The 12,317-nt window shown below is 39.4% G+C and overlaps 1 protein-coding gene across 1 annotated transcript in view; it reads right to left on the minus strand.

Annotated features, from left to right (window-relative positions):
* Positions 1-453: 453 nt before the first annotated feature.
* IYD (iodotyrosine deiodinase) overlaps positions 454-12,317 on the minus strand; it is a 12,358-nt gene continuing 494 nt past the window's right edge. Inside the window, exons 2-5 of the mRNA XM_010191776.1 lie at positions 6,002-6,196; positions 3,310-3,469; positions 2,594-2,750; positions 454-636 (exon numbers count right to left, since the gene is read on the minus strand). Of these exons, the coding sequence (XP_010190078.1) occupies positions 454-636; positions 2,594-2,750; positions 3,310-3,469; positions 6,002-6,196 (695 nt within the window). The remainder of the gene's footprint in view (positions 637-2,593; positions 2,751-3,309; positions 3,470-6,001; positions 6,197-12,317) is intronic.

A 12,317-nucleotide genomic window follows, 5' to 3' on the forward strand; every position in this document is an offset into this window, starting at 1 on the left:
GGAAAGGCATTTAAATAGCGCACATGGATCAAGATAAGACAGCTGAGTTTGACCTCTTTATATCTTTTGATAAAATATTCATTAAAATTATAAAGTGAAAATAACTGTATAATGGTAATCACAAAAGTATAAGGAGAATATACATACCAGTTCCAGGAAAGATTTGTCCCTAACATGCACAAGAAAAATCAAGTTATGAAGGTCATTTAATTGTCATTGCACATGTCCCCTGGAACAACTGCCTGAGGTCACTGGTAATAGCACCCATTAAATGCACAGCACTTGACCGCTCTCTGCTGTCAGAAGCAGCAGCCACCATGACTATCAGCACTAAAAGAAGTACAGGCATAAACAGCCAGAGCAGCAGTCATGTAGGAGGACAATACACAGAAATAGTAGTGACAACATCAGCAGCCTGCTGCTTACTAGCTGGCATTCCTTGTGGCACTGGGCTCACATGACAACCATGATGTCTTGCAGTGGCTTTCGGGTCAGTGCAGGCACAGTAGCATCTTTCTTGGGATAGCCAACTGGGAGTAGCAAGAGCAGCTTCTCGTTCACTGGGCGCTGGAGCAGCACCCGGAGCTGGGGGCCGCAGTTGAGGGGTGTGGAGGTCACTGTGTACAGACCCGCGTTCTGCAGCAAAACAGACAGCAACAGAGTGAGACAGAGGGCTGTGCTCTGTATTGGCATCCATTACTCTCACCAGACCTGTACACATGCTGGTATTGACTTGCCCAGAAATGCTGCTTCGTTAGACTCTTCTGCAGGCTTTAGAACATCTGATCTACTAATAGCCTCAATGGTGCCATAAAAGATGCCTACTTTGCATACAGAACAGTACAGCATTTCTCCACCACAGCAATAGTACCTGACATGTTTGTATGTTATACAGGAGGAGCCTGCCCACAGTGTTCAGTGTAATGGGGGACCCATGGCTACGGTGAAGATAAGAGGCAGTTGTGGAAATATCACTAAAATATCATCCATAGGTTTCATCTGGTTTATGCAGAGAAATGTTTCAGTTCTTTCCCCCATACAGCTGGCAGGATGATGCCTTACAGCTTTGTGAACATTTGTTCCTGCCCAAGAGCTGTACCCCACAGGGATAAGTGGCCCATGCTCTGCCTCAGGGTTTGTAACAGGAGTCTGTTGCCATGTCTTTCTGTGGTCAGTGTTTGGGCTTACATCAGAATCCCAAAGTAAGTCCATGCATCTCTCCTCTTATATGAACTGTCATAGAAAACCTAAACAATCTGACAAATAGTAAAGAGTTGGCACTATGCAAGACATGACCCTGCATCTGAGACACTTCCTGAGAGTTGTGCATATGGATTTCAGTCTCTCTCTTTCTGTAACATCAGCATTTTGGGAGGCTTTGAGATATGGAAGGCAGCCAGGGAGAGGTGCTCAGATAATGGGTCTCTCATGTTAAGTAACCTCTATGATCTTCTGAAGAGCAGAATGATGGTGCTGAATATTATGAGTTCTTGGTGCTGTGTCCTTTAACGCTGTAAATTATTTACTAAGAGCTGAGAAAGAGAGCATTACAGAGCCTAACAGTTGGTAAGAAGCCTCAGAAGTCTCACCTGATGGCTCAAGGGGAAGTGGAGCCTTGTCACTCCGGCTGCTTCTGACTAAGGCGCTAGTGACACAGTGCTGGCTGGTTCTGTCCCATTCCCTGTGCATCCCCTTTGCTCTCAGATTCACAGATGGACAATACAGAACCCTGGGCAGCTGTAGAGCAGCAACACCCCACAAATGTGCTTCTGCACTGCTCACTTTGCAGAGTTCCCATACTGAAGACCCTTCTAAGGAGCAGCAATGTGGCTTGGGAAGTGTTACTCAGAACATAATGATGGAGAACGAGCAGTTCCTAGCAGGAAATTGCCTAATATAAGAGGTGGCACCTTGCTGTTATCCTGCTGACAGGCCAAGTTAGCAATTGGGATAGCTTCATTATTTAAACACTTGTATGAGTACATCAGATAAAACAAGCAGATGTGAGTACTGAGAAACTAATGAGAAAATCCAACTGGCTGGTGTCAAACATGCTGAGCTTTAGAAATCAGTTCACTTTCAGAAATGCCTCGGAAAAACGGATTGAAATAGCACAGACTGTTACGTGAAATATGTCCATGATTTTTTTATTCTTATTATTTTCCAGTGTTGTGTACTAAAAATTATTTGGGATCAAGCTGTCTTTTAGGCATTACTGAAAAGAAGGGGCCAGTGTGGCGCACTACAGCCATGCTTGGGCAATCTGCAGACCCTGTCAACCCTATTAGTGTAAGGCAGAAACCACAGGGGCTGAAACCTGTGCCATGTGAAGAGTGACAACTCTGGAAGCAAGCTGCATTACATTTTCCTTGTTGTTAACTAGTACAGAGGATAGGAATCATCTTCTCAGATGTGGGCCTGTGCAGAATAACTTTAGGACTCAAAACTAAGAATTATTGTGAGGAATTAGAGTAATCCAGATGACTGATAATGTTAAAATCTAAATTCGGTTCCACCCATTTGGGCAGAATAGTCTTGATATGTAATCCAAACTGAATTATTCAGTCCCAGTGTGCCAGTTCTGTCAATGTACCTGCAGTGCAGCAAGCAGAATACCACAGGCAATAGAGACACTGATTTCATTGTAGTAGTGGGTCTTCTTTCTGCCATTTGGAAGTCGCCCATATACCTGCTTGAAAATGAGGATCAGATAGGGAGCAGTATCCAAGTACTCTTTGATCCAGTTTGTTCTGCAAAAGAACAATATTTAAGACATTTATTTTATGACTTTTTCACTTTCCCATAAGTCACATTTACTCTCTGCAAAGGGGCACTAAAGGTACATGACAATTACAGCAGTAAACTAAAGCTCAGAACATTTACTGCAAGGAGTAAGTATTATCAACTTAAATAGAAACATAAAAGAAAAAAAAAGGCTTGAATAGACTTCTCAATTTTAACAGATTCATCTGAGCAGTTGATGGCGGTCACTTTGAAGAGTGGAATTGCATAAAAACAGGAGGTAGTTCTTGATCAAGAAGTGGGAAATATTTACAGCTGCCCTCCTGAGCAGCACCAGAAAACTGGGGAGAGTTTAAGGAGCACAGACTTGAAAGAACATTTTTAAAGAAAGGTTTCTAAAATTGAGCTAAATATTTTCAATTTTTTTTTCTTTTCTTTCTGAAAAATAAGTGGAGAAAAAAAAAGAAAGATAAAAAAAAGCAGCATCACTAAAACTTACCAATATATTCTTTCCTAGATCAAAACACAACTGCCTTCAAACCCTTTAGCCAATTGACTTTTTCATACCTCAGTCTTTTCAGGTCATTAACCCATCTGTCTCCCATCCTTTTCTTGTAGTTGATTTCTTCTTCTTCTTCTACGATCTCACGAATCTTATGTTTTAAGTATGGATCTTGCACTACTACAAAGGTCCATGGCTCAGTGTGCGCTCCACTGGGTGAAGTACCTTCATACAAAAACAGTGAAAGATGAAAACCCGGTTGGCACATTGCTGAGGGAAGGTGTGCAGTGAGAAGTATCAGCTCTTCATGGGCTTTCAGGCTGACCAACAGAACCTGGAAAGCAAGTTGATGAGATAGGAAGAAAAGGACTGAAATAAGTCTTGGCAGACAAGACTTCTGTTTCATTGTTTCTCAAAGAATGCAAAGTCCTGCTCAATGACAGAGGTTGGTACTTTCATACAGCCATTTTCTAGGAAACAACAGTTAAGGATTTGTAAAAATTCCTTTGTAGTTCATGGTTCTTATGATGAAGCAATATTATTGTGCAATATATGCAGTACTGTTACTGAAAAGCATTACACTGAAAGCAACACACCATTTCAATATGCACCCAATTCTGAAACATGATATTTAGCTGAAGGGAAAAGCTAATGGCTTTTAGGGAAACAAGGCTAAGTGATCACCTGCAGGAATCTGTTGCTGACTGACAATGATGAGGAACTGCACAACGCGAACATCTGCTGTATAGCGTACAGGTTCAAGTTTGTTGTCCCAAAGACAGCTGGTGTATGTAGGTGTGCACATATTAAATCTGTACTTGCTCATTCAGCTCTGATCATTACACACCAACACTACTAAAGAATATTTTAACTGCCTAGCAGATGAAAGCCAGAAGTTGAAGACTATAGTTATGTGTGCAGGTTCACAGATAAATACGTTAAGAAGACTGTTTAAGTTTCTCTAGCCCCTCATGAACATTTTAAAAATATTTGAAGGTCTTGAACACATATAATATTTGCTTACCTAAGCACTGATTTCAGTTTCAGAAACACTAAATAAGAATCTTGAACTATCTTTTATATTAAAATGTGTTCATATCATGAACCTTGTGTCTTCTCATGTTTGGGTCAAAATTATGACATTTCTGCTTTGCTCTGTTTCCTTTTCCTCCACAAAGCCCAAAGCTTTCAGGGTTACTAAGTACTTCAACTGCACTCCAGGCTTGTTCACTTTGCTGCATTTGACAAAACATGCTCAGTGTTTTAATGACTCACAACTAATTAAAGGAAGATGGAGACTCATTACAATGCAGTATCAAAGATGCTTACAGTTTTTAAATTGAAAACAGTGCACCTCAAACCCTAAAAATCTCTATAGTATTAAGCCTGTTAGAGGCTATTGAACTTTTCTCTATAACAGCTTGTGAATATTTTCTATACTAACAGTGACTGCTTCATAGAATAAGAGAAATAACAAGGGTCAAATTCACTCCTGGCTGACATGTTACTAAATGTACGTCACTAAAGCAGCAGAGATGAGACTAGGCCAGGACATTACAGTAATGGTTTGAAACACACAAATTCTCAAAAAAATTCATTTCTGACATTCAGTCAAATAACCTCGATCAGGGTCCTCAGCATAACACTCCAGTCATATGCAATAAGAGACTTGTCTTGATGTTGAAGGTACTGGAAAAGGTTTAATGCCCTAGACTGAAACTTTTTTCCCATAATAAACCCAGAACTGAAGTATTTCACATGGCTGAGTGTTATGGTTTAAGGGTTACCAGCCTGAAAGGGAAGGACTGGTGGTGTCTGTACGACCCTGGAGGGTCAGAGATTAGTACTGTTCCCTCCCCTTTCCGGCCACAGTCTATGAAAAACTGAGGTTTTCACGGGCTTTTCCTGGCTTTCCTGGACTGCTTCCTGTCGCATCTCGGGACAGCTGGGCCTACCTCCACGTGCTCGGCAGCATCCACCACCATCTGCTCCCCGGCACCACTGTGGTCCCTGGTGACGAGGCACAGCAGTCGCAGCGGCCACAAGGCACTGTTTGGACACTTCCACTCGGGACTACTGGGATTGGGTTTTGTATATAGTTAAATATCCTTTGTCCCTTATTAATTCCCTTTTCCCTTCCCCTGTTGTTTTTATTAAACTTGTTACAGTCTTAACTTCCAACCTTGTGCGAAGCATTTTTTTTTATTCTCTCTCTATTCCCTTTTCTTAATCCTCCCCCTGGGAGGAGTAGGGGCAATAGAGAGAAAATCCTGCTCTCTCTCTCTCTCTGACCCTTAAAGAGAGACACTGAGACAATTTCATCTGTTTTGGGAAAAAAAACCTCAATAGACAAAACCCACAAATGGTAAATATCTTCATAAAGAATGAAATTTTAAAGCATATAAAGTATACACAGTTTGACATTTTTGAGAGAAAACACTTCAATATTTTTGTTTTAAAGGTGCTTCACTAGACTGTACAGAAATTTTACTTTAAATAACATAATTTAAAGCTTGAAAATGGAATGTTTTGTTTCATGCTGGTGAAGTGCTCTTTTTCCCTTTTGGGTGCACTGCAAATACAAAAGAATTGGGAATGCTCTAAATCACTCTCTGACATACAGTTGTTCAAGCTGAGTAATTTGTGTCAATGGGTGCTTATTCATTATGGCTACAGATGAATCTGGGAAGACCAGAAGCCAACTGCCAATTCCCTTGGCTTTTCCCCCCTCAGACTTCTAACCAAGTAGTACCATACCTGCTGTTCTGATGACGTTATCAATAACTTCCCTGGGGACCGGCTCATCACTGAGAAACCTGACAGATCGCCTCTTATTAAGCAGCTCATAAAACATCTGTGACCTTTTAATCATTTCAGCCTCAGAGTAGCGCTCTGCGAAGAAGGGGACGTGGTCAACATTTTCATCAAGCGCTTGCCACTCTTCATCAATGTCTGAAAGAAGATAGAAGTGGTTATTTTATTTTTTTTTTCCTGGAGAATGATGTTATTATCTTTGGCATTCATCACCGCAATGCACTTTGGATTGTGTCAGCATACATTGCTTTTCTACACCACTGGAAAGGCAAAGTCTGAGGTTCCAGTTGACATAACTCATTGATCCTTAGCCCCAGCTACTGAATAAACACCTTGTTTAAATACCGAGGCAGGAGAGTTCTGGCTGGCTGTAAGCATGATTCATGAAGAAGTTATGGCCTTCTCCACCTCAGTCTTCAATCCTGCCTGTAAAAAAGCTGAAACAGCAGTGAGAAAGTGGCCAACCTTTCAGTTCACCTTTCTCAGTAAGTAAATGTGTTTCCTGAGCAGTCTAATAAGAGAAAAAAATCAATAATTTTTTTTAAGTTAAGCAGAGGGCTTAACTACCAAGCTGTGTAAAATCTTTGAATAGCTGAATGTCAGCTGCTTCCCATGGTCACATTTCATAGTAGAAGCATTACAAGCCTACGCTGTGCACAAATGTGATTTTGTGGATAAGTTCTTTGGTTTCACGATACTTTCAGCATAAGGGGAAACGGGTGACAGGCATCTATATTTAGGATAACAACATATCAAATCTGGGATATTGTGTTTCTTGTCCTTAATTTAAGAACTCATAATGGTTTCTCATTCACTGAAATCTGTATCTTTGGGTTTTTACTAATACTACAAAATGCATCTGCTGTTGTCTCTGAGACCTCTTCTTTCTCCCCTGCATTCCTAAAATCAGCAGGGGTAGTATATTTTGCAACTCTGATGTGGAAGTTAAAACCATTTCAATTTTGCATTTTCACTAGTACATTATCGAGCAACCTGATACAGACGGCTGAGTCAGGAAAAAAATATTCCCATTTTTTTCAATCACCAGTAGGCATTCCAGATTCATAGCAATTGCCAGTGCAAATTCAAACAGCAGCTATTTCTTTGTTTAAGTAGTATGCAGCTGCCTTAGAGACCAGGCTGGTTTTTCGTTCATTTTATAAACAGCAGTGAAATATTCACAAGTGTAGCTCAGCATGTGCAATATATCCATTTTCATATGTTGAATTTAAAAAGAATTATTCTGCTCCCCAAACAACATAAATTTCATTTTGCATACAAAGAAGTCACCCAGAAAGTTTGTTTTGTTTAGCATTTCATGCCTGTGCTAAGCACTCTTGGTCACAGTCTAAGAACCTGGCTGCAGGGTAATGGGAAGAGTGACCCATTGTAAAATTTATTTTTGTGGGCATCTTGCACACTCAAACTGAAAAAGTATTATTCTTCATAGTGTTCCCTTCGTGCTGTACCCTTAGTAGATTATTTACTATTCAATAGCAACCAGCTGACTCAGACTTGCCCTTTGCTAGGATTCTGGTGATTGTCTCTTTCAGAAACTCTCACACACCTGGTTTTGTTGTTCCCCCACCACACTCAGCGAAGGGAATAACACGGGGTTTACGAAGGCTGTGTTTACACTAGCTAGTGTGGTGCAGTAGGACACTGAGAGGAAGAGCTTCTACTGGGGACCAAGTGTTCAACATCCTACATGGTTTAGAGTGCTAGGGTAGCTGGGGAGGGCAGGCAGGAAGACGGTGAGAGCTCTGCATCCTTCTTACCTCTTTTATGCTATGCATGATACCATAGGATGCTGTTTTCAAGGACCGCTATATGTTAAGCTGATAAAAGCCAACATGCAACCTCTTCTTGAAGATTCACAGGGAATGCAGATGTGGAATAGTTCACAGGATACGTATGTCTGCCTCTTGCATCTCTGCCTGGTGGTCTGGAAGGAGGTGCAACCCTCAGCCCAGGGAGCAGGCCCCATGTAATAAGAGGCACAGTGATCTTAATTTTTACTGAGACAATTGCTGTGAAGATGTGAGAAAGAATATGAGCTAAACCCATACTGAATGAGAAAGAAAAAAAAAAAGGAAAAAGCCTTCCACAGACAGAAGTTGAGACAATGATGGCTCGCCACCAAAGGATCTGAGAGAGTGATGACCCAAAAATATATATAAAATCCTAAGGGAAAAAAAACAAGGACCTGGGAGATGGCAACTCAGCAACCCGAAATAGACTGATGACTGTCCAGCAGAGAAATTCAGGTGGTGTCCATTGATATAGACAGGATAGAAAATCATGCAAGCTTTAGGCAGATAACCTCTCCTGCAAGCTCCTCTCAAAGGACTTACGCGCCTGGAAGCTGGATGACCTCCTGCAACTGTCTTGATCCAGTAAAATCAATTGTCCCTCTCCAAATCCATCTTGTTTATAGCACTACTGAAACTACAACAAAGATACTTGTTGCTGACCTGAGATTTAACACAGAATGATGCACATCTTAATTTTATCCAAAGGTGTTCGCAGAGGAGGGGTTTCTCAATAGGAGAAATTTTTTCCTTATGATAACAAAAAACTTCCTGAAGTCAGCTGAGACTGTGCATTGTCTATCAGAAGGCATAATCTGACCAGAAAACTATGCTCAAAGTGGATATTTGATTAGTGTCATTAGTACATAATCTGAGTCTGTTCTCTGACTACTGTTATTCATATAAATAATTTAATATTGTTATTCATCCTTCTGTCCTTCAACATTCATGTACTTAATCCAAAAAAGATGTTGTTTGTGGCCAGTTGAGAGCAGAAGCCTATACAGCAAACTATCAGATAAGCTATCAGTTCCTGCAGAGTACATGAAACAAAACATGACAGGGAAGGTAGAATGAAGATGCAGTAACAGCAGTACCTGCTTTCACTTGCATGGGAAGCATATCAATAAAAAATAGGTAATGACTGAAGTTGTAGTACATTGTAAAGAACGAAAAACACAGCATGTCTTAAAAAAGGGGCTTCTTTTTGAGATACACTGTATTGTAGGATAGTGTCAAGCTTACAAAGACCCCCAAAGATCAGGGTGTATCTTTAAGAGAGGGCAACATTGTCTCAACTACAGCATTATGAATTACATGTCAGAAGCATAGTTTTCCAGACATAGATCAAAGAGGAAATACTATGATAATACTAGAAACCAGGTTTCCCAACTGAAGCATCCAATACTTTCATAAAATGACCTTTTCTTCTCATGCAGTGACTCTCTTAGCTTTGGTTTCAGTGAGAGGGCAGAACGCTATTAAAAGAAAAGATAAATAAATAAAATAAATAAATAAATTTTAAAAAAGAAACAAAAGAAATAAAAAACATTAAAGTGAGATTATCAGTTCTTTCAATTTAATTTACTAAATGAATCAGTAATATAAAGTAGATCTATAACTGTAGCTCCCAACTTTTAAGAGAACAAACTTTGAGAAAATAAGGGATTAAGAGAAATTAAGTTGGAGAACTCTGAAGAATTCAGAGATCAGGAAATGGAGAGATCTGGCATTTCTTTAAATCAGAGGTATAAAAATTATATTAGAACTAAGTGATTGAATAAACATCTCAACTATATGATCTATAGGAAGCTAGGAATGGAAGTAAAGGATTAATTAGCACAGAAACCTAGGCCTTGTAAATCAGAAAGTATAAAACTTGCAGTATTACGTAAGGCCCAGATGTGTTAAATTTTGTGAGGTTTGCTTGCTTGGTTGTCTTCCCCCACCCCCCCATGTAACTAGAAGAAGAGTAAAGCTTCTGTATGGTCTGGATGGTTCAACGTATATACTCTGCTAATGCTGTAATTAAGTATCAAAACATATTTGCCTTCTTGTCCATGTTAAAATTCTGACTGTGCCAGATGCTGAAATGGAAACATGGATGTAAACAGATTATTAGTAAAGAATATTTTGTTAGCTGTGTAAATTCTGCTACTTTACTAATGTATCGTACTTTATCACAAAAGCTAATTTCTACTTAAATGTCTCAAGCTGGCTTGCATTTAAAGAGAAAGATCCTCTGAAGGGAATTTGAGTTAGGTGAGAAGAAACATTTTTAAGGCTTTGTTTACAGAGAGAATACTACCATAAGTGAACAAGCTGAATTTTGAACAACCCTGACAGGAAGGGGCAGCTGAAGACCACATCTTTCAATGCCTGGCTGGGACCAAAGTGAGGGTGCTTTACCAAGAGAGAAAAGCACTGAACTTACTCAGGCAACATAAGCCTGTGAACCTTTCCTGAAGTGGCTCTAGTAGGGATGTTTCCCCTAAGAGGGGCATACCTTTGAGCAGCAAAGCATCCAGTGTAGTTAGCTGAACTGCTTGAGCAGTCTCAGTAGGATCACTTACTGGCAGTGAAGGGTAGAAGAGGGAGAGCCGAGTGCTCCTGACCTTGTCTGTTTGTGCATTTGTTGAAGAGAATGATATTTCTCAGAGCAGCCAGAAACCCAGTTCTTTGGTTAAGTGGAAAGCATTCACTCAGCCCATTTGTTTAATGCCTTAACTGGCAGTTCTTCAGAATTGTTTGCATACCCATCTGTCCTGTAACTTTTTCCTTCATTTATGAGATTCAGAGTGAAAGATAGTTGTGCTGTGGATTTGCAATTTTCATTCTTGATTCACTTCAAACAACGGCACACGGTGATCACTGGCTCGGTTGTACTTTTAGTGGATGTACTTCTAGTGAATAAAACAAACTGCAACTGAAATAGGGCCTGGACTATACATAGGTTCATTAGCAGTTTTAACATTTTCTTATGTATTTTTTTTTCTATATCTATAACAATATTCTCTTCTCACTTAGGCTGGCCTTTCCCTTGCTGAAGAAAAACCTCTCAAAGCATTATGTAATTATTTTAATTTCTCTGGAGATGAGACATGAATGTTTTGCAAAGATGGTTTTGAATCACACAGCATTAAGGGAAAGATGATAATCTGTTGTTAAAAGCAACATAGCAAGAAAGCCTGATTTAATGTTGGATTACATGGTACATTGAGAGAGATTTTATTTAAAAATGAAGAAATCTCCTTTTAGCAACAGCACAAACATGTCTATCTACCAGACAAATTTTTGCAAGCAACTTAAAACTAGCACAGTTTTGAATTTAGCACCTAAATAAAAGGGAAAACAACTAAGACATAAAAAACCAACATTTTATGTATAGAGTTGTGGCAGCGAGGCTCCTTGTTAAGAGCTAATAGGTTTGTTTATTTAGAGCATCTAAATTTTTACATTGATAGAAACAGCTGTAGTCAAAGATGTCACTGATAATTCACAGATTATCACTTGAATTACCCACAGGAATTTTAATTTGCAGCAATTTAACTGAACCAGTAAGCCGATAGTGACAAAGGAAATACTGGATAATTTTATACAGAATCGATTTTGTATTGAACAAAGGAGGATGCAATGTGAAATGATTTTAAAATAAGTTTTGTATTTATATGGGAAATAGTCAACATGGTTTAAAATGTTCCAAGTATCAACTATTTCTGGAAACTGATACACAACACTAATTCCAAGTACACAAAACGCTGAAGGATACAGAGCAATAACAGTTCTTAGAAATAGGTATATGTGCATAAAAACATACAAGTTTGAAGATTTCTAGAAGCAGACTCAGGGAATGTGTCATTATGGGACAGAAAAACCCCATACAAAAAGCCTTTGAAACCAGCTTGAGGGGAGGAAAAAAAACCAACCCACAAAGAAAAACAAACAAAACCCCCACTGTATTAATTGCAATTTTAAAAAACTTCATAGGAACAAAACTCTGAAGGTTTATATTTCACATGGAAATAAAATGAGCTTATGGAGGATAGTCAGCAAGTAAAATGAAGTGTGAAATCATTACTGAAAAAAAAAGAGGTATTGTATACAGGTTCTAATTTGCAGTTGAGTGAACAGAATTAGCTCAATCACACTTTTTAAAAATATTTGATCAACATGCCTCCCAAATACTATGATCCCAGTGCTAACCCAGCTACAGCTCTCACGGACATTCACAGAAGTAACAAATGGTGGACTTTTGTAATAACCATAATAACCTATTTCCAACTTTTCTGGGGGTCCTGAGATAAAATACGTAGCACTGGACAGTAAAGGGAGATGAGATGTCTACAAAATCAGCCTGCATATACACCTTTTTTGTCTTCACTTTGCTCACCTTTTGAGGCCAGCTTAAAAGGGTGGGGGAACCTTAGCAGTATCTTCTTTACCTACAC

This window comes from Mesitornis unicolor, unplaced genomic scaffold, assembly GCF_000695765.1.
Source record: "Mesitornis unicolor isolate BGI_N332 unplaced genomic scaffold, ASM69576v1 scaffold9309, whole genome shotgun sequence".
In the NCBI taxonomy this organism is placed as follows: Eukaryota; Metazoa; Chordata; class Aves; order Mesitornithiformes; family Mesitornithidae; genus Mesitornis; species Mesitornis unicolor.